General features: G+C 35.8%; 4 protein-coding genes and 4 pseudogenes across 10 annotated transcripts; 3 read left to right on the top strand and 5 right to left on the bottom strand.

Annotated features, from left to right (window-relative positions):
* Window positions 1–6747: 6747 nt before the first annotated feature.
* LOC109131409 (uncharacterized) lies at window positions 6748–7113 on the bottom strand. The gene has a single exon (XM_019242389.2). It carries the CDS (start codon window positions 7061–7063, stop codon window positions 6971–6973), a length of 93 nt encoding a protein of 30 aa, XP_019097934.1. The 5' UTR covers window positions 7064–7113; the 3' UTR covers window positions 6748–6970.
* A 161-nt stretch (window positions 7114–7274) lies between these two features.
* Window positions 7275–10655, top strand: LOC104777108 (protein PSK SIMULATOR 2). Of its 2 annotated transcripts, XM_010501321.3 has the most exons (13): window positions 7275–7495; window positions 7586–7862; window positions 8011–8336; window positions 8413–8505; window positions 8605–8695; window positions 8814–8907; window positions 8988–9085; window positions 9161–9230; window positions 9317–9414; window positions 9489–9605; window positions 9704–9780; window positions 9862–9906; window positions 10009–10655. In XM_010501321.3, exons 2-13 carry the CDS (start codon window positions 7611–7613, stop codon window positions 10493–10495), a joined length of 1848 nt encoding a protein of 615 aa, XP_010499623.2. In that variant the 5' UTR covers window positions 7275–7495; window positions 7586–7610; the 3' UTR covers window positions 10496–10655. The 2 variants fall into 2 exon arrangements, with proteins under 2 accessions (XP_010499623.2, XP_087360119.1); XM_087503993.1 differs by lacking the exons at window positions 7275–7495; window positions 7586–7862; window positions 8011–8336 and having other exon boundaries at window positions 8414–8505; window positions 8616–8695.
* Window positions 10656–10744: 89 nt separating this feature from the next.
* Window positions 10745–11642, top strand: LOC104777107 (uncharacterized). The gene has a single exon (XM_010501319.2). It carries the CDS (start codon window positions 10782–10784, stop codon window positions 11427–11429), a length of 648 nt encoding a protein of 215 aa, XP_010499621.1. The 5' UTR covers window positions 10745–10781; the 3' UTR covers window positions 11430–11642.
* Window positions 11643–11647: 5 nt separating this feature from the next.
* On the bottom strand, window positions 11648–13610 carry LOC104777106 (berberine bridge enzyme-like 12 pseudogene; annotated as a pseudogene). The gene has a single exon (XR_015592297.1). The product of XR_015592297.1 is annotated as a berberine bridge enzyme-like 12 pseudogene (transcript).
* LOC104778966 (berberine bridge enzyme-like 11 pseudogene) lies at window positions 13576–15440 on the bottom strand (annotated as a pseudogene). The gene has a single exon (XR_015592299.1). The product of XR_015592299.1 is annotated as a berberine bridge enzyme-like 11 pseudogene (transcript).
* Window positions 15441–16196: 756 nt separating this feature from the next.
* On the top strand, window positions 16197–18682 carry LOC104777105 (uncharacterized). Of its 2 annotated transcripts, XR_015592295.1 has the most exons (4): window positions 16333–16698; window positions 16883–16977; window positions 17507–17980; window positions 18447–18682. XR_015592295.1 is itself a non-coding variant. In XM_010501316.3 (3 exons), exons 1-3 carry the CDS (start codon window positions 16674–16676, stop codon window positions 17753–17755), a joined length of 369 nt encoding a protein of 122 aa, XP_010499618.1. In that variant the 5' UTR covers window positions 16197–16673; the 3' UTR covers window positions 17756–18682. The 2 variants fall into 2 exon arrangements, 1 of the variants encoding a protein (XP_010499618.1); XM_010501316.3 differs by having other exon boundaries at window positions 16197–16698; window positions 17507–18682.
* A 675-nt stretch (window positions 18683–19357) lies between these two features.
* LOC104777104 (berberine bridge enzyme-like 10 pseudogene) lies at window positions 19358–21157 on the bottom strand (annotated as a pseudogene). Its single transcript, XR_015592294.1, has one exon. The product of XR_015592294.1 is annotated as a berberine bridge enzyme-like 10 pseudogene (transcript).
* A 1132-nt stretch (window positions 21158–22289) lies between these two features.
* On the bottom strand, window positions 22290–24260 carry LOC104778964 (berberine bridge enzyme-like 9 pseudogene; annotated as a pseudogene). The gene has a single exon (XR_015592291.1). The product of XR_015592291.1 is annotated as a berberine bridge enzyme-like 9 pseudogene (transcript).
* Between the last annotated feature and the right edge of the window lie 267 nt (window positions 24261–24527).

Raw genomic sequence — 24527 nt, 5'->3', positions numbered from 1 at the left:
ATATTAATCCGATTATCCGAATATAACTAATATATATAGAAGATATGTAAATGGAAAGGTACAACTTTCACCTAAACCTAATACAAATTAATATGTTGCATTTGAATGTTTATTATTTATAACTGACACTTAGAAATTAAAATAACATACAAAAATAATACAAATTGTTTTAGGTTTTTTCTTACCTCAATTAAATTAAAATATAAAACTATTGATGGATCTTAGCATACATTAAACTGAGTTATATATTTCCATCTTTTTCTAGAAATCTAAACCCAAAAATTGTGTATAGTTCTAGAAAGGCAAATGTGATAATCTTTTAAGTATTGTTGTCTATTGTTAAAGATTAAAAGATGCATACAAATAGTGTAATATTAGTGATTTGATATATTAATTTATTATTTAGACAACCAAAAACTAAGCCTCACATATAACTACAAACATATAGTAGACAAAAATAAATAATTGGTAATTTTCAAAATTTAATCTCATTGTGTGATGTTTTAAATGCATGTGATAGATAGGAACCTTGAATTATCTATACAAGTGTACTTTTGAATTATCTCACCCTCACACAATTATGTATGAGCAACTCTTGTACATTGACATTTTTACAAAACTATGAATCAAAATATTTCATATAACTTATATATTTCCAATCACTTTTTTGTAATGCACTTTTAATAGCAATAATGATATATAACTTATATAATTTCAATAATGAGATATGTGTCTAATTTTTTATTATTTGCTTCTATTAAATTCACTTTTTCACTCTGATTTGGTATTATATGTTTTTTATTTTTTTTATCTTAGAACTATAGGATCCTCATTGTTGGAGGTGAAGTGCAAGTGAATGTGCAAACCTAATCTCTTATATTTACATCACCACATAAAAGGGACTAGTGACTCTAATAATTTTATATATAATATATACTAAAACATTAATATCTAATGATCAGCAAAAATAATCGATTTTTATATTCGATAGAACTTGTCTAGTTGAGAAAAGTTCTATGATTTATCAACGATGAAATGTCTATATCTAACCATCACGTTGTAGTTTAGCTCGAATTCATCTAATTCGGTGATATGAGGTAGTTTGGCTAGATACACTTGTGCCAAGATATAGTGTTAGTGTATCTATAAACAAATATTATTATATTGTTTCATGATTACTAGTAATTTTTTTTAATTCATGATATGCATTAGACGAATTTATAAACACTATAAATTGTACTCATTTGGGAATTGCATTATTTTTGATGTAAGGATCACTTAAACAAATAGTAATTAGATAAGTAGTGATTGATAATATTTGTGGCCAATTTAGCTTAAAAGCAACAAAGTGACATCAACGACATTTCTAAAGATTAATTAGCAATGACATATGTGGACCATACTTATTTCAATCATTCTTATGTATACAAATCATCACACTTGTATCTTTTGACATAATCACACTTATATACATATATAGAAACAAACATGTCTCCAAGTGGCATTTTTACCCAAATAGTAAATTCATTTACCTCCAAAAATCAACAATAAAAGAACCGTACATAGAAATATATAGACATATATATATATATAGTATTACTAATTTCATTTTTTTCTTTCGATATAATACATGTTATTAAAATGGTTTACACAAAGAATGAAAAATCTACCGACAATTCGTCTTCTCGATTGGAAAAAATAGAGGAAAATGGTTCAAAGATAAAAGTACAAAATAAGTCAAACTAGTTTATTTGAAAATTGATCTCAAATGATATGCTGACAGTTTTTCTTGATCGTTGTATGTATATACTATAGTATAATTTATATATATATAATATTAATCTACACATCTGCCAAAAAAAAAAGAAACTACGATAAATTTACGCACTAGATTCTTATAGTCTTGACTTAGGCTGGTTAGTTGGTACGTTCCAGACCGAATTAAAGTCGGACCAGTCCATTATTTTTCTACTATTCACACACTTATTTGATAAATTACATACTAATGTCGGACCAAGTGCAGACCAATAAATTACATGTTAGTATAGAGTTACTGTTCACTCAATACAAAAATATAATTATTTATTCACATTTTTCTGTTCTGCTTTCAAAATCCTCCATAATGCAGTATGAAGCTGAGCTACCAAATTACTAATAAGCATTATTTAATATAGAGTGCATAGATCAACCATTCAAAGCATTAGTCTTATAAAATAATCTTCATCACTTGTTTAGGATTGAAACCTACCACTTCTTGCTTAAGAACCACAAAACGTTTCATCCTTATAACAACACAAATTTAGGATTGATGGTTTGGTGTTAAGAACGTATTTTGGGTGTGTATCATAAATTTTTTAGTGAAAAAGTAGTTTTATTTGTTGTTCAACGAGAAGTGTAATTGGCATTGAGAAATTGCGCCGGTTAATGCGCAAATAGAGAAAGCATTCAAAAGCCCAAAAAAAAAAAAGCGACGTCCGTTTTATACCATCCAACTGATACATTTCCAACTTATAGTGGGTGGTCTTATGTGTTGATGTATATATTTATAATTGTATATATAGAGAGAGATAGACATTTCGCGGTCTATTGGACTTATCTCTGGTTTGGTCATATTTTTGTTCACTCAAAATTCATCTCCCAACTTTTGTTATTCGGTGCAATAACTTTATATGGAACTTTTTTGTTTGTACGAAGTTGCCTAAAAGAAAACACTGAAAAGCGTACATAAGTCCATATACACAATACAATTATCTTTTTTCGTAGAGATACCTTCAAAACATTTCGTTCTAGATTACACTTTTTGTATGTTATAAAAAGTAGTTACTAGTTCTGTACGTACTGAATTATTAACTATACTATCAATGCAATTGATGATATAATCAGTAAATCAAACACCGAACAACCATCCGTAAACCTCAAAAGGCTATTATTTTATATAGTCTTCTAATTCCACCAACCGGCACATGATCCGCATGCAAATCTTGAAATCTGCTTTGATAACGCAATAAACTCTTATAAAATTATATGCTTTTTAATGTGTGCCCGTATTAAATATTATTTACAAGAGAGTCGAGACATACTAAACATGTCATGATCCACTATATATTACTCACATTCTCGTAGATAATGCTTGCCACAAGATAGATGCGTTAGCACTTCTTTGGTAATTGGTAGTTGGATCGGGTCAACTCCGATTTAATCTGTCGATGTAAGTGGCAGGTGAATAACACTGAACTGAATTATGTCCCAACTAAGGAAAATATTCGATGTCGACCAATAGAACAAACATGAGCTATAAATAGATTTGATAATAATTTTTACAAGGATCTTTATAAATTTTGGATCATTGGATGCTAGTCATTTACTCCAAGTTATTATCGGTATCAAACATTTCCAATGGATTTCTACCTGAAATAAAATAAGATATAAACCAATTAACATAACAAAGTTTTAGTTTAGCCGTAAAGCTGCAAAATCCTAGACTACATACTCGCACGCCCAAGCAGCAAGCACCCACACATGACACAAGTAGTCACATATATCTATATTTTATTACATTGTGCTAAAATATCTCTTGTTGATAAGTTTTAAAACTAATAATAATATATATTGATGATTGTTATCATATAATCATATGATCAGCTGAAAAAAGCAATATATGTACTTTCAATCCTTTTAATGTTCCTCATCCTTTACCAGAGTCTATCTAATGAAACAGAGACATAGCAAAAGACAACCTTTTTTTTTTTGTGTGTGCATGAGTATATCCTCTAAGAAAATGATAACAAAGATATTCTGAAATTCATTTCAGGTCATATGTACCTTCTTAACCTTAAGAATTTAGAAAAATGATAACAAAGTTCTTTTGTTTATGGACTAATAAGTCATACTTTTTATACCAAGACTATGATTAATAAGTTAAACTCTTAGCAAGACTATATGGTTAATTCTAATAACACTCTCGAGCAAACAATATGTACTTCGGTTATAAATGCCGCAGAATAACAACGATAAAGTATATGTACATTATGAAGACAACAGGAGGCAGTAAAACTAAAATATTACGAAATTATACATTTCAGTAATTCATAATATTATTCTTTGACCAAAGAACTGAAATACTACTTCCGTCTGCTTTTATCTAAGAAGTTTAAAGATATTTTTATTGTAATTGGATTTTTAATTTATTTTTTCTTTTTGTTTTTTTTTTCAATCAGAGTTGTGTTTCGTAATAACCAGTTAATAATGGTATGAAAAATACACGATAGTGAGTTATGGATAAGAAATTAGTAGATATGGTAACTATATAGCATAGTAAAACCTTAACTTGAAATGAGGACGAGGGGAGACATGAGCTTAATTTGCATAGGTCATATAGCTTAGTTACCATTTATGTAAACCATCGTCTTCCCAACTACTTCTTTTTCTGCTTCCCTGACAAAAGAAAAAAAAACTTCAAAATGAATGTGGATGGACTTTTTTTTCACAGAATGTCGATTTTTTCAATATACGTAAAGAATATTGTAGTAACAATTAGTTGACTTTAAATCCCTTCTCCAACAAATACATTTAATAGCAAACTTTTAACAATACATTTAATAATTTACAAATTTTACTGGTTTATCTTATTTTGAACAATACTAGTCCTAGTTTAATATTCCCTCTGTTCCAATATATAAAATCTTTAGATTTTTTTATTTGTTCCATTTTGTAAGATTTTTTCAAGTTTCAATGTACTTTTTAATGTTTTTGACTATTTAAAGTTTGTAGTATTTTTTTTTATTTGTTGAATTATGTTAAATAATTAAACATTTCTTGTTTCTAAATTTTTGTGTGTTTTAGCTAAAAACTCTTATTCCCTCCGTTTTATATTACTTGTCATTCTAGACAATTTCACACATATTAAGAAAACAATTAAATTTTCTATTTTACCCCTCATTAATACATTATTTCATTTGATATAAGTAACTAATAATCTAAAAGTTATGGGTAAATACAAAACGACAAATAATAAAAAACAAAAAATTATCTCTAGAATAACAAATAAAAATAAACGGAGGGAGTATAACTTAGAAGAGAGAAAGTAATATTGATAATAGAACTTTCTTTGTAGCACTTTAAGTGGTAGTTAATGAATAACACAATTAAACTTTTATCGTAAGGTTTATATTATTCACTAATCCTTTATAATATAAAGCACAAGTCACTTAACCAATAAATTTGTGACATGTGGCTTTTACTTCATAATTTAAATAATTAACAGAACAAGAAAACGTGAAATAACTTAACTGCCTCAAATAAAAGATTTTTTAATAATATATCAAAACTATTAATCTTTAATCATGCTGCAAATCTAAGAACACCTCTCCTAATTTGAAGGATAGAGTTACAAAATTCGCTCTTAATTTAACAACTTCTGGTTTTAAAATTTCGTATTTTTAACCATATTTTTGGGGAAAAAATCAACGAATATATTTTAAATTTATCAATTTTTTTGTCAACATTTTAAATTTACCAATTATTAATTATGTATTTCTACAAACTAAATAATTATTAAAATGACAATATTAATCAAAGAAGCTAACATCTACGGTTTTATGCTTAATCTCTCCAAACTAAATAATTATTACAAAACCTAACAGTTATCCAGTAGCAAAACCACCCACTATCTTTTTGTCAACCGGATGGAAAAAAAAAATCTCTTTCTCAATCGCTCTTAGTTAAAATTTCAAACAATTACTTGCATATATAGAATCAATTACTATTCTTTTTTTAACAAAAACTTCCAAATTATTTTCCAAATCAAGATTAGGCTTACACAGAAATGCGAAGCAATCCGCCTCCGAGAATAAACTCTCACGCCTCTACTGTCGAAATTGGGTAAGTGTGGTTCATCCAAGATCCCTCCATCACCTCAAATATCTTTACTTCAATCTCTCTTCATATTGGAAGCATTAATGAACAAAAACTACAGACGGAACCATCGGCAATGACTATATCAGATGCATACAGTCCCAAAGCAAACAACAAACAACATCGACCCACCGGCAAAACAAGGTCAATGAGAGTGTAGAGGTAAAACAACGACATCATTAGATCCAAATAGCACAATCATATATATTAGACCTCTTCTGTTATGTCTAAGTGAAATAGGGTGGCAAATTTTATTGATGAAGTCAAAAGATCTAAGATTGTCACTTTTCTTTCTAGACAATTATTATATAGAGTTTGTATATCGTTCTTTCATCTGTTTTCTTTTCTATTATAGGTATTCACTGGAAACATGTATATACGACTCAGATACATGAATTCAATACCTTGAACGGAAAAGTGAAACAAGGTTAGTTCGTTACTATAATGCAAATCTTTGGTTTATATATTATCTTTAGTATACGTGATAATTACTTATTTTCCAAATAATTTAACAAAATTCACTAAATTAAACACATGAGTAGATGCATCATCACGTATTAAGGGGTTTTGTTTATGCAATAGACTTTTTCCCCTTGAATTTGTGGTGATGTGATGATTGTTTAGATAGATCAACATTTTTTTTTGTTTAGGTATTTGATAAAACAATAATAACATTTTAAATATATTTAGTTGTTAAAAATATAACATTTTAAGTTTACAAAATAATTTCCCGGGTCTAATACTAGTAGCCTAATAAATAGCAATTTGTGATCCTTAAATTAAAATTTTCTATTTAAACTTTAGCAAAAAACACTAAATATCATCTCAATTTAATAAGAAACATAAAAAAAAAATTGTTTTTAGTGTGAAACTACTACAAAAACACACGTACAGTATTGATAATTTTATTCTGATAGGCCTAAACTCGGCCCAATATTTATTAATTTCCCACAAACCCTACGTTCGCCGCGTCGATTTCTCCAATTTTCAAAAGATTAAACCGTAATTTCCACCGGTTCAGAATTAAACCGGCACGGTACACCCAAATTCATCAACATCAACAAACAAACCAGAATCCCCCGATCACCGCTCTGGTTACAATCCCGGCGCCGGAAACAGCCTCAACCGCCGCGTCTCGGCCAGTAAGCATGTCTACTCTTCTTCTTCATCATCTTCTTATACTTTCACTATCGTTTAAACGAAGGTTTGACTATGTTTATACAAATGTTATGATTGGTGAAAAATTAAAACCTAAGCACGTCACTTTCAAATTTCAATGTTCAAAGGGCCGGCGAGGTTTCTTCAACTATGGTCTTCTTCTTCTCTCTCTCGATAAACAAACAAATTTTTTTAATAAAAATGACAAAAAAGGAAGTAAGAATAGTCGTAGCTCTGACTTCTCTTGTTTAATATGATAAGTCAAAGAAAACAAAAACAAATGGAGCCATTGATTCCACGGGGCTTCCTCTTAGCTTTGTGAATGGTGTTTTAATAAACAAAGTTTCTGACTTTGTCTCACCCATTTACCAAGTCTTTCTTTCTGTCCCTACCGTAGTTGCAATTCTTGATCTTCTTCTCTCAGGTTTTGAATTCTCAGTTTTGGTCTCTTCTGCTGATTTCTTGATTTTAATACAGTTGTTTCCTCTAAAGATTTGAGCTTTTACCACTATAGAGTTAACTTGTTGGGAGAAGACAGAATGGGAGGTGTTTGTTCTTGTGGATTCAAAGATGATGATGATAAGAACAAGTTGAGATCAAAGGATGATGATGATATGTCAAGACGGTTATCTGGGAAACTTAAGTCCATGAGGAGAAGAAGAACATCTGATTCATATTATACAGATAACATTCGAAGCTCCAGGCGGAAAAGTTCCAAGCCTGATGAGGCTGTGTACAACTTTTCTGGTGAACTTGGACCCATGCCTCCATTAAGGAACGATTCTACCAAGGTTTTTGTTTTTTGTTTTTTTTATGGCTTTTTTGGGATGTGCTATTTCTCTAGGGACAGTTATGAATCATGTTTTGAGTTACTGTTCTATTGCAGAAGATTTCATTTGTATTGATGAGAATTTGGTTCTTGATTTTTTTTTCCTACAGTTTATGCAGAGGAACTCGTTTATGGGACGCGCTGGGGTTATGGGGTTAGAGAAAGCAGTTGAAGTTCTAGACACGTTGGGAAGCAGTATGTCTCGTAACCCGGGAAACGGGATGCGATCTGGTGTTACATCGTTCCGTGGTAGCAAAGTCACTATGCTGGCTTTTGAAGTAGCCAACACAATAGCCAAAGGTGCTGCTTTGCTGCAATCTCTGTCTGACGAAGATCTCAAGTTCATGAAGAAAGATATGTTGCGTTCCAAGGGACTTAAGAAGTTGGTTTCTACTGATACTGCAGAATTGCAAAATCTTGCTGCTTCTGACAAAAGGTTTGTGTTTTATAATTTACCTCCATTTGTGTTGTCGTTTATTCATTTTTTTTATTCATATTCCTTTTTTTTGTAGGGAGGAACTTGAGCTTTTCTCTGGAGAGGTGATCAGGTTTGGCAATATGTGCAAAGATTTACAGTGGCACAATCTAGATCGATATTTTATGAAGTAAGTTTAAGTTCTGCGTCGAGAAAGTCCTTATCCAATGCTTTTTAGTCACTGGAATGCCAGTGGATTTTCATTGTACACCGGTCTATAACGTTTCAGGCTTGACACAGAGAACTCACAGCATAAACTGCCCAAAGATGAGGCAGAGGCAAAGATGCAAGAGCTCGTGACCCTTGCTCGATTCACTTCTGTATGTCTTATTTTTCTTCACTTCAAAACTCTTCCATCACCTATTTCCATGTTGAACTTGCAATGAACTGTTATTGTGTTCTGGGGGATTTCAATCTTACTTACATTTGCTTTATCAGGAATTATATCACGAGTTGCAAGCTTTGGATAGGTTTGAACAAGATTACAGGAGAAAACTTGCAGAAGTAGAGTCTTTAAACCTTCCTCGGAAAGGTTAGTCTTGCTATTTATTTATTTGATCATCCCTACCTCTTCCAAGGGCTCCTGATTTCATTTCCTTTTCCTTCATGTAGGAGAGAGTATCGTCATCTTACAAAATGAACTAAAACAACAGAAGAAACTAGTGAAGAGCTTACAGAAGAAATCACTCTGGTCCCAGAATCTGGAAGAGGCAAGTGATGATTGAATTGCTTCGTGTGAGTGTATGGTACATATGCCATTTATTCTAACATTTTCTTTGTTGCAGATAATTGAGAAGCTTGTGGATGTAGTTAGCTATATACGTGAAAGGATTGTGGAAATTTTTGGAAACAATGGTACTGTGTCTTTGTACCTCTGGTTCTCTGATAATCCAACTTCTGGAAAATCAAATCTCATTTGTCATGTTCTTAACCAACAATAGGTGTAAAAGTCAATGGAGGAAAGCAGGGAAGAGAACGATTAGGTGAAGCTGGTCTTTCGTTACACTATGCTAATCTAATTCAACAAATCGATAATATTGTAAGTATCCAGATTCTTACCAGTCTTATTCTGATATATATTCTCTGTTTGACACTGATCCTTGAAATTTTTAGGCGTCTCGACCATTGTCACTTCCTTCTAATGTAAGGGACACGCTGTACAATGCATTACCTGCTACCGTCAAGACAGCTCTTCGTCCTCGGCTACAAACTCTTGATCCTGAGGAAGAGGTTTATCCAAAAAAGATCTCTCTTTCTCTAGTATTTTTTCAGGCACTTTTTGGTTCTGTTTCTTTTTTTTTTGTTTGCTAACTTGAGTGTTTCTGCAGCTTTCAATATCTGAGATCAAAGCTGAAATGGAGAAGTCGCTTCAATGGCTTGTCCCCTTCGCCGCAAACACCACCAAGTAAGTTTCCCTTCACCATCGTTTTTTGTTCAATATGTTCCTCCTTATTCATTTTTGTCACATCTTATTCAATTTTCACAGAGCACATCAAGGTTTCGGATGGGTAGGTGAATGGGCAAATTCTAGGTAAGTCTTTCTAGCAACTACTGAAATTTTGAATCTTGAAATCTTGGAATCTTGAATCTTGAATCTGATCTGGAAAACTACGAATGGGAATGTGGAAAACAGGATAGAGTTTGGGAAAGGAAAAGGAAAAAGCGAGAACAACGGGAATCCAACAAGGCTTCAGACGCTTCACCACGCGGATAAACCAAAAGTTGATTCATACGTACTCGAACTCGTTGTATGGCTTCATCGACTAATGAAGTCATCAAAGAAACGAGTTCACGGCGTCAAGCTTACAGAAACCAACCATGTCTCTCCACCCAACAACCTAACCATCTCCAATACGCAACTATCCCTCTCCCCTGACTTCACTTATAAAAACCAACTCTCTCTAGAAGACAGGTTGTTGTTAGACAAAGTCCAAAGCATAAGATTTGGTCCTAATCTAAGTAAGAGTCAAGAATTAGTCGGCTTGAAAAAGAACAAGAAAGGAATAAAGATTTGGGCACTGAGCAGAAGTACAGGAAACTCTCCAAAAGTGGATCTTTCAGATAAGAACTCTTCTAGTGATTTGGATGTCCTTGATGGTTTGGATTTCGCTTTCCAATAGGCACGTACCGTTTGAAAACCGGTTTTTGATACATTCTTCTGTATTTTATAGATAAGTTCTATCATTCTTGTATATAATAAACACAGTGATGTAGTAGATTATACAAAACAAAGACACTACAGTATATGGTTGGTTTAGTTGGAATTGTGTTTCAGGTCAACTGCTTACTTTTTTCTTTCCATCAACTCCTCAGTCAACCTTGGAGAAGCTAACTACTACAGATTTGTATGTCTATAAGACCTGATGTTTAGTAAACCGGAATATACACTGGAAAATCTCAAAAAATATGGATATGAAATTCGCTAAAACCAGGAAATGGATGCTCACAATCATACTTCTCTGCCTTTTGGTTTCATCATCTTCAGAGGCAGCAGAAGAAACCCAAATAACCACACCATTACAACCAACAGGAGGGATCATCAATTCACCAACAAAGCTACAAGGGAACCAGAACCAACCAATTCTTGGTCAGCCATCTTCTTCTTCTCCTGTAAACCAGCCTTTGACCGGGGTAAATCAACCATTAACCGGATTTAATCAGCCAGAGTCGACTGGACTTAACCAGCCAATTCTTGGTCAGCCATCATCTTCTTCTTCTACTATAAACCAACCTTTAACCGGATCAAATCAGCCATTAACCGGTTTTAATCAACCATCATCAATTGGAAAAAACCAACCAATTCTTGGTCAGCCAACTTCTTCTTCTGTAAACCAACCTTTAAACGGGTTTAATCAACAATCATCAACTGGATTCAACCAAGCGTCGTCTTCATCTACTCAAAATCAACAACCGTTTACGAATCGACTCAACCAGAACAATCTCTCCGGCGTTCCATTTACTAATGCAAATTCGAAGTTGAAGGTCTTCGGCACAAAGATTGCCTTTATCTGGATTAGTCTTTTCCTTGCTTTGCACGGTATAGACAGGAACTGAGCCGAGCTTACACATCATATGGCGTCTATATTATATAATCTCATCATATTTGTTCTATAACTTTTCTTTATTCTGTCGTGGATTCTAGTTTAAGAGTGTGAGTATGTATAGTTACTGAAATGTTATTTTTTTTTCTTTTTGTTATTGGATGAGTGTTCGATGTTTTGCGCCCAGTTGCGGTTCAGTCTAATTTGATATATGAGGAATTGTGGAGTGTATGAAGCAAATTAGAAGAGATGGTAATATTCAAAAACGGGTGGTATATATACCACAATATATATAGCATGCAGCTAAGTCGATAGAAAATTATTCCAAGTTCCATGCAGAGAAGTTACAAAGGTCATATCAACTTAAGGTTCTCTACCTTCTTGTATGAGGTAATGTAGGTATACTCTGCTCGTTTCTAAAGAAATTATCCGGATCAACAGCCGTTTTAACCCGGACCAATCGATCAAAATTCTCGCCAAAATACTTCCTCCCGTAGATTTCTCCCTTTCGATAACTATCCCTCCCGTGATCATTAACCCCAATATCAATATCCCTATAGTTAAAATACGAACTTCTAGGATTTTTCGACACAAACGGAGTCATGATCCTATAGGTCGTTCTCATGTTACCAATATAGAGTCTCTCCGCATCCGGTCCAGCATCGGACCATGTCGTAGAATGTTGGATCTTGTATAGTTTGTGCCGATGCGGAAATGGCGTTTCTTTCACAGCAGTCGCGTTTAAATTCCCTCCGTACGGGTTCAAAACCAAACCGGTTCTATCTAGTGTCGCTAATTTCTGAAACAACCGGTTTAATTCTGGTTTGGTTATCTCCTTCTCGACGTAATCCGATTTCCTCTTGAGAAATTTAGCCGAATCCGGTTCTCTCTCAAGCAAAATCTCCGGTTTGACTTTATCCACATCTACATGGTTCATCCACCATAGGAGCGATTGGATCCAAGTCATCTCTTTACAATCCTCTTTCTTCAAACCCATCTCCGGGAACTCCTCGGTCATCTTCGAAACGACGTCGTCAGCTCTTCCAAGGTAAAGCGCCCTGAGCTTAGCGTTCACCGTACGTGTTTTGTTCTTCGTCGGAGAAGCTAACAACACTCTCATGAATAGACCCGGGTCCGTTCTCGGAGCTACGAATTGCCATTTATGAACCATATCGAGGGCATTTTCGTCAGTTGATTTATCGACTCTGAAGACGGTTACCGTTTTTGGAACCGTAACGAGTTTCACTTTGAAAGCCAAAACGACGCCGAAGCTTCCCCCGCCTCCGCCGCGTATCGCCCAGAAGAGATCCTCTCCCATCGATTTCCGATCGTGAATTTGGCCGTTAACGTCAACGATCGTGGCGTCGATTACGTGATCTACAGTGAGTCCGAACTTTCGAATCATGTGTCCGTATCCGCCGCCGCTGACGTGTCCTCCGACGCCGACGGTAGGACAAACTCCGGCGGGGAAAGCGTGGATCTCGCTCTTCTCCCGTATCCGGTAGTAAAGCTCGCCGAGCGTCGCGCCAGTTTGCACCCAAGCTGATCCTCCTCCGCCGTCGTTTACATCGACGGTGATGTTCCGGTAGTAAGAGAGATCGAGGATAAGGAACGTCACGGCGGAGACGTAAGAGAGACCGTCGTAATCATGGCCGCCGCTGCGGATCTTCATCTGGAGATTAAGCGTTTTGGCGCAGTTCACGGCGGATTGAACGTGGGAATCGACACGTGGCACGATGATGATGGACGGTTTGGGAGTTGAGGAGGTGTTGAAACGAGCGTTTCTGATGTAGGCGCGTAGAACAGGGGTGAAGGAAACGCTGGTACGGGATAAAACGACGTCGGAGAGAGAGTCATCGGAGATAGTTGTCTCGTTTTTGAAACATCGGACAAAATCATCGTAGATGGTTACGGAATCTGCAGCATAACTCGATGGTATTGAGTACGATGCAGCAAACAAGACAAGGAAGATCATGAGATACATTTTTATCTTTTTTAATATATTTATTTTTTCCAGTTTTAAGTTTTCTGATTTTGATAAATACAGAAATTTTTGACTTTGAATATTCCAGTCAACTTTGACAATGGTGATTGATGTAAATTTTATGTGATTTAACTAAAATTTGACGTGATATTAGGACATTAATCCGGCCAATTAGTGATCTTGAAAACACTTGTATAAGTTGTATTTATCCTCGAATGTGATCATCGTACATTTGACAACAATGATTTGAGCCAAAGCTTAATACATATGTCCTTGTTTATTTTGCTGAATATTGTGACACATGTCACAAGGTTACAACATTCGTGGCACACTTAATTATTTTCGAACCGGAATACTTTGTTCGTTCCTCCAAAAATTTATCTCATCATACTTGGTTTTGATATCCACTAACCTTTCGAAATTGTCTTTGAAATATTTAGCCCCATAGATTTTACCTTCCTCGTACGTGGAGTTAAGACTTGTTCCCAAGTCGAGATCACGGTAATTGAAATAGGCCTCCCTCGGATTACTAGACACGTACGGGGTCATGAATTTGTACATCTCATTTGCTTTAGCCAAATGGTTCTTTTCAGCGTCATCTCCTGCTTGGGACCAGCTTATGAGATACTCAATCTTGAACAAATTGCCTCCTCTATGTGGGAACGGTGTCCTGGAACTCGGGATCTCACCCATCCTTCCTCCATAAGGGTTCAAAAACATTTTCACTTTCTCAACCTCCACCAATTTCTTGAATATCAAACCGAGATCGGTTCTCGAGATCGTACGCTTCACGTAGTCGGATTTTCGTTTATGAAACGCCTTGTTCGAGACCGTAGTAGTCTTCAGCAATACCGAAGTTGGTGTACCGATGGGATAACCGGCCCAAAACAAGATCGAATCAATCCATCTCATCTCGGTACAATCGGTTTTCTTCAGCTTTAATTCCGGAAAATCCCGGTTCATTACGTTCAACGTCTTATCCAACGGGCCTAAGTACATCCCAATAAAAGTGGCTAAAACCATCTTCTCACCTGGCTTCGTACCGTTGACCAAAGTCAAAGTCAACCTCACGAACAAACTCCGATCGGTAGTATGAGAAAAATTCTGCCACTTCATTATAAGATCAACCGCACCTTCTCCGACGGTTCTTCCGACGCTAAAAACCGTTACTTTCTCCGGCACCGGAACCAACCGGATTTTGTATCCCATCACGATACCAAAACTCGCGGCTCCACCTCCTCTAACCGCCCAAAAAAGCTCTTCCCCCATGGACATTCGATCGAAGTAGGTATTCCCGTTAGAGTCGATGATCCTGGAGCCAACAACGTTATCCACCGCCAAGCCGTACTTTCTCATCATTGTTCCGTACCCTCCGCCGCTAATATGTCCACCAACGCCCAATGTAGTACACAAACCCGCCGGAAACCCAAGAACATTGCTTTTCTCAGCGATTTTGTAGTAAAGCTCTCCGAGTGTAGCGCCGGTGTCAACCCAAGCCGTTCCTTCTGTGAGGTTCACGTCGACGGAATTAAAGTTGAACATGTCGATGAGGAAGAACGGAGCGGTGGAGGTGTAAGAGAGTCCTTCGAAATCGTGGCCTCCGCTTCGGATCCTGACTTGGACAGGTAGCAAACGTGCGCAAGCTAGCGCGGGAGAAACGTGTGACCACGTGGTGGGGGTGATGATGGCGATGGGTTTTGGGGTTGTGGGTTTGTCGAAACGGAGGTTAGGTATGCGGCGGCGGAGGATGGTTGTGAAAGAGGAGTTTGATGGGATGTAGGTGACGTCGGAGATGAAAACTTGCGGGTTCGAACCTTCTTTTACGAGACATCGGAGGAAAGTCTCCGGATCGGTCTGGGAAGTTGCAACTGAGACTGAGATCAGTAGTAGACAAATTACGAGTAATTTTTTCATTTTTTTCTTTCCTTTCTAATGTTTATTTTTGGTGAGTTTGGATTATGTAATTTTGTAAGGTAGTGTTGTCTGTGTTTAAATAGAGAAGTTAGTTATCCTAGTTTCTTCTTATAATCCGTTCAAATGTTCAATGAATTATTAATGCGAGTGTTCTTATTATATAGTACGTGCTTCTGTAGTCAATCCGCTGGCAAATATTTTAAAAATTCAACCAATCCATTTTTATTTGATTTTCATTTGTATTTACGTAAAAGACTAAATTGTACACTTCAGTAAACAATCTTTTTTTTTTTTTTGGTAATCCAAGGTTCGCATTTGCTCATTGCTCAGTAATACAAAGATAACAAAGGTTACAAGTAAGTGTCACCGAAAACGTAAAACAATTAGCAAAAAGATAACAAAGTATCAACGTAAAACAGTTATGAAAGATAACAAAGTATCAAATTTTATATATATCCCACAAATATTTGAAAATTTCAGTGGCGGATTTAGAATGGTGAACGTTCTTCTTTAAGGGGTTTTACTGTAGATTTAAATAAGGCAATGATCCCAATTACGTATCAATGTATTTTAAACTTTTTCTTCCCACTACATATAGACATCTTAAAGGCACAAAATTTTAGCTTTTACAAGTTACAGACTTACAGTGATTAGGATGCGTTTTGGTATGAGATTTGTGGTTATATAAAAATAGATATACAATAATACAAATTATATTCTCACGTTCTATATTATCCAGCTAAGTTATTTGTCCGGATTAAATGTTACAGTGGACTATATATATTTGACTTTGACTTGTATATTAGCAGTTTAGCACTATAGCCAAAACGCGTCATTATCTAATCATATATATGACTTTTCAAGTTTATTGACTTATTGTTTGCAGTGTTTATGCAAAATTTTGGAGATTAATAGATAGATATATTTTTAGGCTTTGTAGCTGAGGGATGATGAAGTACAGGTTGACGTTTTTATATATGAAAATAAAATAAAAATGTATTAATCAGATATGTGTATCGTGCAACTGCAAGTCTTGTTTTATCAAATCTGGCGATATCCGTTAGAATATCTCCATCAAAAGTTATTAGCAATATCTTAATAGTTGCTTAGGTTAAAAAATAAATCATATTAATGAAAAAAAAACAAATTTTGCTAGTGATCGATCCTTGTGTTAGAGATTTAAGGATCACTAAGAATTGATGTTGTGTCGACACATGATTGGCTAGAGAGAAAAATATATTTTTTTTTATTTTTTGACTCCCTCATTCTCTCGCAACGCCTTTGTCCGTCGTCATCACCATCTCCATCGCCTGTGCAACCAGCGACAATTCAAGTGGCGAAATAAGAGTCTTTGGTTCAATGATGATTCAATCAGTTTTCCTGGGTAAGAATCTCTCCGATTTCATTTGTAGATGGTGGTGAATTAGGATTATTTGTTATGATTGAAATTAGGGTTCAATGAATCGTTCTTCGCTTTTGTGGATTGTTGCTGCATCTTAATTTGATTGTTTGAAATTTTGTTCCTTTTAATAATGTACAATTTTTTCTGATTTGTGTGTTTGTTGCAGAACAGTTGCAGAACTTGGCTGGACAACACTCAAATGTCCTTGAGAACTTGACTCCGACAGTCAGGAAGCGTGTCGAGGTTCTAAGAGAGATTCAAGTGAGTAAATTTTCATCTTTTAGATGATATTGGAACTAGCCTTTGATTTTGTGATCTTTGATTTTGTATTTTGTTTAGTACGCTGTTGTTGAGTTTTGATGAGATTTGGTGGAGTAAACAATTGTTTGAATCCTTTTTTCTTATAATTAAACCTTTTTAAAACCAATATGATGAAATGGAAGAAGCCTAAGAAAGGATCCAAAAACACAAAGTCGATCACTAATACTGAAGACTGTGAGAGTTTCTTTACTTCTTCAGTAGCAGTTTAACAATGGATGATGAATTGACTTTGTGTTTTTGGATCCGATCACTAAGACTGAAGACTGCAGTTTCTGTTTTTTTTTTGTTCCTGCAGGTTTTGGTTTTAAAAACTGCAGTTTCTGTTTTGAATACTTTCAGGTTTTGGTTTTTAAACTGTAGGATTTGATTTTAATAACTGCATGTTCTGTTTAGAGTTCTTGCAGGTTTTTGTTTTGAAAACTGCAGTTTCTATTTTGAATACTTTTATGTTTTGGTTTTTAAACTGTAGGATTTGTTGGCCCAACGGATGGCCACACGAGAGTTCTGCAGTTCATATTCCATCTTCTTACCGTATTCCAAAGAGCTCCAGGAGAGCATCGTGGTGGTGAACCGTGAACGCCATTGGGAAATTGAACTTCACATTGTCTCCAGCATCATAGTAGCCTCCAGTCAAGTCCACCTGCAACTCATACCATGTTATTCAAATGGATGCTTTAAGCTTTTACCGGCTAGTAGTGACAATGGGTTTACAGTTTAGTCTTACATGAGCAGAGGAGCCATCAGAGAGGCCAGAGCTGAATCTTCATGAGAGTTTTTGGTCACCAGGGATACGACCAGAACGCTGACCTTGGAAAAAGAGCAACGACTTTGAGAGTGCTTCTCTGTAATTGGGACTCGCATAGGTCTGTTCGAGTAGAAGCACAAAGAGAAGGAACACAAAGTAGAAAGGAGAAGCCATTCTTGTAATCGTGTTCGCTTGAGGGTACGGCTCGTTCACACACGCGTATATATAGCGAGAGAATGAAAACGAGGCTGATGAGATTTAGAGCGAAAAATATGGCTTTTTTGGAATTCACTGTTAAAAAACGGTTTTAAGTTATAGAAAAAAATAAAACTGTAGGATTTGATTTTAAAAATTCCAGGTTCTGTTTAGTGTTCTTGCAGGTTTTTGTTTTGAAAACTGCAGTTTCTATTTTGAATACTTTCAAGTTTTGGTTTTTAAACTGTAGGATTTGATTTTAAAAATTGCAGGTTCTGTTTAGTGTTCTTGCAGGTTTTTGTTTTGAAAACTGCAGTTTCTATTTTGAATACTTTCAGGTTTTGGTTTTTAAACTGTAGGATTTGATTTTAAAAATTGCAGGTTCTGTTTAGTGTTCTTGCAGGTTTTTGTTTTGAAAACTGCAGTTTCTATTTTGAATACTTTCATGTTTTGGTTTTTAAAACTGCAGGTTCTTCTTACAAATTGTACGTTTTGCTGCCACTGTGATTCAGACTTGAGAGAAGCTTTGCAACTGGTGCTAATTCCCACTCTTCTCGCAAAAGGGCATAGCCCGAGAATGTGGAGTATGAATTATTCAGCTCCACACCTTCTTTCTCGTTCTTTTATGCCATGCTTGTTTAAAATTTTATTGAATGCAATATTTTTAAGTTTTTAAAAGTATAAATGTCTTAAATTTAAACAAAATACCATAATAATTTACAATTACAAAAAAAAATATTTTTAAGAACCTTCAATGGACCTGTGAAATATTAAAGTTTCTTTGTGAAATATTAAAGTTTCTTAAGAAGTTCTTAATTTCACTTTTTTCAAAATTAAGAAAAAATTTTGTTTTAAGATATTTTCATTATATTCTTTGATGGAGATACTCTTAGTATAGAGACTAGAGAGAACGTTGAATGTCTTGGTAAAAAAATGTATGCATGTATCTTTGCCGCTTTGCGTGCATGTGAGTGTGTAATTATACTGTTATCCTCCCATGTACGAAATAAACCAGAACACTTCTTGAATGACATGTGAAAATTCATAACTTTGTGAGGGTGGCACTGGCAGCGCCGCAGGGGTGGTCATGACAGATTGACAGTACGTAGTTTAAGAAAGATGAACTTTAGATATAGATTATGATTGGTAACTTTTTACTGTTTATTAGTTAATTGGTACTTAACAATTTTTTTTTGTACTGTTCTCTTAATCTCTACTCTATTCTCTTCTATCATAATTATTCTCTTTTAAAAATATTTTGATATCGTTTATCATTATTTCTATTCACTTATATTATCTGCAGTTTAGTACACCAACCATCAATAATTATGTTATTTGTAACATCTAAAAGATGGCGCAGCACAATTATAGTACTATATATTTTTTATACATTACAATTATCTATATATTTAATTATTTTCACAATGCACTCAATAACAATATATTGAACCAGACAGTTTAATACATTCTTTTTTTTTCCTAGGCTTGATACATGTCACAGCTTACAACATTCGTATGGTATTGATTATGTTCGAACCGGAATGCCTTGTTCGTTTCTCCAAAAGTTTTCCGCATCGATAGTGGTTTTAATATCCACTAATCTCTCGAAATTGTTTTTAAAGTATTTAACCCCATAGATTTTACCTTCTTGGTACGTGGAATTAACACTTGACCCTATGTCAAGATCACGGTAATTCAAATACGCCTCCCTCGGATTACTAGACACGTACGGGGTCATGAATCTATACATCTCATTCGCGAGTGCCAAATATTTCCTCTCCACGTTATCTCCAGCTTCCGTCCAGTCTATAAGGTACTCAATGTTGAACAAATTGCCTGCTCTATGTGGAAAAGGTGTCCTCGAACTTGGTATCTCCCCCATCCTTCCACCGTATGGATTCCAATTCATTTCAACTTTCTCAACCTCTACCAATTTCTTAACTATCAAACCAAGACCGGTCCTCGAAATTGGACTTTTCACGTAGTCCGATTTGCGCTTCATGAACAACTTCTTAGCAACCGTCGGGTTTAGCAACACGGAAGTCGATGTACCAGTGGGATAATCGGCCCAAAACAGAACCGAATCGATCCATCTCATCTCGGTACAATCGGTTTTCTTCAGCTTTAATTCCGGGAAATCCCGGTTCATTAAGCTCAACAGCTTATCTGATCGGCCTAGATACATCCCAATAAACGAAGCCAAAACCATCTTCTCACCAGGCTTCTTACCGTTGACCAAAGTCAAGGTCAGCCTCACATACAAATTCCGATCCGTACTAGGTGCAAAACTCTGCCACTTCAATATAAGATCAACGGCTCCTTCTTCGACTGTCTTTTGGACTTTAAAGACCGTCACTTTCTCCGGCACCGGTACTAGCTGGATCTTGTAGCCGAGCACAACACCGAAACTTGCACCCCCACCTCCTCGAATCGCCCAAAAACGGTCTTCTCCCATCGAAACCCGATCGGTGAAGATGTTCCCGTTCGAATCAACGATCCCGGAACCAACAACGTTATCCACCGACAAACCATACTTTCTCATCAGGTTTCCGTACCCTCCGCCGCTAAAATGTCCACCAACGCCCAATGTCGTGGACAAACCCGCCGGAAACCCAAGAACATTGCTCTTCTCAGCGATTTTGTAATAAAGCTCTCCTATAGTAGCTCCCGAATCAACCCAAGCCGTTCTCTCCGTGAGATTGACGTCCACGGATTTGAAACTGAACATGTCGAGGACGAAGAAAGGGACGGTGGAGGTGTAAGAGAGTCCTTCGAAGTCGTGGCCACCGCTTCGTATCCTTACTTGGAGAGAGAGCTCACGTGCACATCCTAAAGCAGCTTGTATGTGTGTCCACGTGGCTGCAGCGACGACGGAGATGGGTTTTGGTGTGGTGGGTTTGTCGAAACGGAGGTTAGGTATGCGGCGGCGAAGAACGGTTGTGAAAGATGAGTTTGTTGGGATGTAAGCAACTGCCGAGTTGGGACTTGTTGCATCCGCTGGTTGTCGATCCAGACATAGGAGGAAAGCTATAGGATCGGTCACGGATTGTGAAGTTGTAACTGATGTTGAGATCAGTAGTACTAGAGAGATTACGAGTACTTTCTCCATTCTTATTTTGCTGTTTATTTTTGGGAGTTTGGATTATATTTAATGTAAGGTCGTATGTCACACAAACCATAGTTTATATAGAGGAGGTGTATTAGTGTGATACTTAAGTAATCAATCCCTATTTTCTTACTTTCTTGTATAGGACTAGTCCAAAGTAGATAGTAGCTTTCAAAAGTTAATTAGCCAAAGTTTTAGAAACTAGTTAATTACTTTTTCCATTTTAAAACTAAAGTTCATGAGTATCAAACCAATTTTAATTTTCGTACACCGTAGTTAATTTTGAGGATTAGAAAATTAAATCCCAATTATTCATGATTGACCAATTCATTAAGATAAAGAATATCCAAATACCAAATTCGCAACCGATATAATCTTTTTTCTTATCCACTGCTGATGCACTTATTCTTGAAAATAATCTCAGTTTTGGATATCAATCATACAAACTAGTATTTTGTAAATCATTTATACTTTTTTTCCACGTCGTTTTGACAGCTAAAGGTTTATCCGATTAAAGGCTAATAGTGGACTAAATATTTTTGACTTGAACTTTTACATTAATTAGTTGTATGTAAAGCGATAGCCAATAACGCGTCAATATCTACATGTATGTATGACTTTTCAAGTTTGTTGTTTAGAGTGTTCATATGAAAGATTTGGAGATAAAGAGATATATGTTTAGCTTATCCGTGAGCGTGATGTAGCTAATACTGTACGGATCGAGTTTTTTCTAAAATCTTTTTGGATATGTGAAAATTCGTTAGAAAAAAAGACATGTATGATTGTATCGTGCAAGTCTTGGTTATCAAAATATGAGTTGACCGTTCCAGTTTGTTTTAATAGAAGCGTTGAATATCTCAGTCAATATATTATAAATGTATCGTCATTGCGGGAATGTGATTCATAAGTTGACATGAAAAAAAGTTGACATGTAGTTGTTGGTCGACAAAAACAAAATGACATGTAGTTTTTTTTTATACATTGTGTTCGATTGATATATAATGGTGGAATCGTGGATAGAGTTAAAACCAAATATGTATAGTTTTGAAAGAATAATTTACAATTAGTTAAAACTGGTTTCTGTTTTTTTCTTTCCCATTCTCGTTAGTGAATTTTATTTTCGGGTAAGTGACAGATTGACATTTCCAAAACATTTCTTTGCGGAGGGAAAAAAAAAAACAAAGAAAACTAGAAAATGCATACTTCTTTTGTTATCATATAATAGAAATGATATTTTTCGAAAGTACATATAGAGGAGATGACTACCTCATCTTCTAATTTATGACAAAGCTCAAGCTCTTCATTTTCTACATCAAATAAATGAATAATTATATTATTTCTTGCATGCTATGAATTTTACTAGAAATTGTCTCTAGTCTCTCTAGTGGTTGGAGAGCAATGGAATGCTCTGCTCGTACCGGAAAAAGTTTTCGGGATCAACCCTGCTTTTCACCTGAACCAACCTCTCGAAGTTGTTTTTAAAATACTTCAGACCGTACACTTTACCTTCCTCGTGCGTCGAGTTCATGCTCGTGCCAATGTCAACGTCTCTATAGTTCAAAAACGCTCCTCTAGGATTCTTTGACACGTAAGTGCTCATTGCCTCGAACACTCTTTCCGTCTGGCTCAAGCAATCTTTAGCTACTGCTTCCCCTGGCACGAACCAGTTCGCTGCGTACTGAATCTTGAACATGTTTCCTGCTCGGTGCGGGAACGCAGTCTCTGTCGATGGAATCTCGCTCATCCTTCCTCCGTAAGGGTTCCAAACCATTGATACGTTCTCGTTCTCTATCAGAACCTTGAATATGGCATCTAAACCGGTTCTTGAAATCGGTTTTTGTACGTAATCCGATTTTCTCTTAAGGTAGATTTGCTTCTGCGGGATCCGGTTTAACATACTCGATGTTGGTGCTGTACCGGGTGGGATACCGAGCCAGAACAGAATTGATTCGATCCATTTCATTTCTATACACTCTGTCTTCTTCAGACCAAGCTCAGGGAATTTCGCGTTCATGATTTCTAGAAGCTTCGATGAGTTTCCGAGGTGCATCCCCATGAAAGAAGCCTTCACGATTTTGTTGCTTGAGCCTAAAGTTAACCTTATGAACAGATCGTTGTCAATCTTGTCTGCGATCTCTTGCCATTGGGCTACAAGTTCCGTGGTGTTCACGCCTCCTCTGTTTCCAACCGTTTCAACGTTAAAGACCGTGACTTTAGCCGGAACGGGAACAAGCTTAATCTTCCAGGCTAAGGCAACACAGAAACTAGCAGCTCCACCGCCACGTAAGGCCCAGAAAAGATCTTCTCCCATTGAGCTCCGGTCCAAGACTCTTCCTTTAGCGTCAACGATCTTAGCGTCTATGATGTTATCGATAGATAAACCGTACTTCCTCATCATGTTACCATAACCGCCACCGCCAAAATGTCCACCAGCGCCTAAACCGGGGCAGATTCCAGCAGGAAAGCCACGGAGATCATTGCTTTTGTTGGCAACTCCATAGTAGATCTCTCCAAGCGTAGCACCAGATTCGACCCACGCGGTGTCGAGTTTAGGATCGATCTTGATAGAACGGAGGTTAAACATGTCTAGAACAACGAAATCAATTGTTGATAGATATGACATACCGTCGTAGTCGTGGCCTCCGCTGCGGATCCGGAGCTGGATGCTGAGTTTCTTGGCGCAAGTGATCGTGGCCTGGATATGAGTGACATCAGCGGCAGCTACAATCGCTACGGGTTTGCGTGTCGTGTTGTTGAAGTAACGAAGGTTACGGACGTAGTTGTTGAGGACTGTGAGGAACTTAGGATTTTGTTGAGTGTATATGAAGTTTTGGATTGGGGACTTTGGATTTGAAGGTTTGAAATCTGTGAGGCATTGTGCAAAAACGTCTTCGAGTGTTGGCGGTGATGCAAATAATGTTGGGATTGAAAAGAGAAAAATGGTGATGATTAGGGTTTGAATGGTTAGAGATTCCATTCTACTTCTCTCTTTTGTTGAGTATGGTTAAGATTTATTTAGGGGTTTGTATTCTTTTATATATATTTGTTAATTTGATATGAATCCTCAAGAGCACAATCGGCTATTCATGTAAATGTATATGTTTTTGGTAATTGATATCTTTTAAATTAGTCAAATTCTCACTATAGAGATCAAAATTAATCAAATGCTTAATATGGCGATTTGTTTCGTTATCCTAAATTATAAGCTCAAGTTATGCTATTCCTTTCTGTTTCTTTCTCTTTCTAATTAATGCTAATTATATTAGTATACATAAAAAGAAGATTCAAATCATCTTTTATTAAGAAAACAAGATTCTAAACAAATTGAGTCATTATATCCTTATAACTGTTTCCAGAAGAAAAAAAGAAGGTAAATTTAATTATTTTTGTAAGTATCAATTTTTGAAGATTGTATTCTATTTAACATCACTTTTAAACTTTTAG

This window comes from Camelina sativa, chromosome 3 (assembly GCF_030686135.1).
Source record: "Camelina sativa cultivar CO46 ecotype springtype chromosome 3, ASM3068613v1".
NCBI classification, from domain to species: Eukaryota; Viridiplantae; Streptophyta; class Magnoliopsida; order Brassicales; family Brassicaceae; genus Camelina; species Camelina sativa.
The sequence above is the reverse complement of the archived record's forward strand: the minus strand, read 5'-3'. Positions and strand labels throughout refer to the sequence as shown.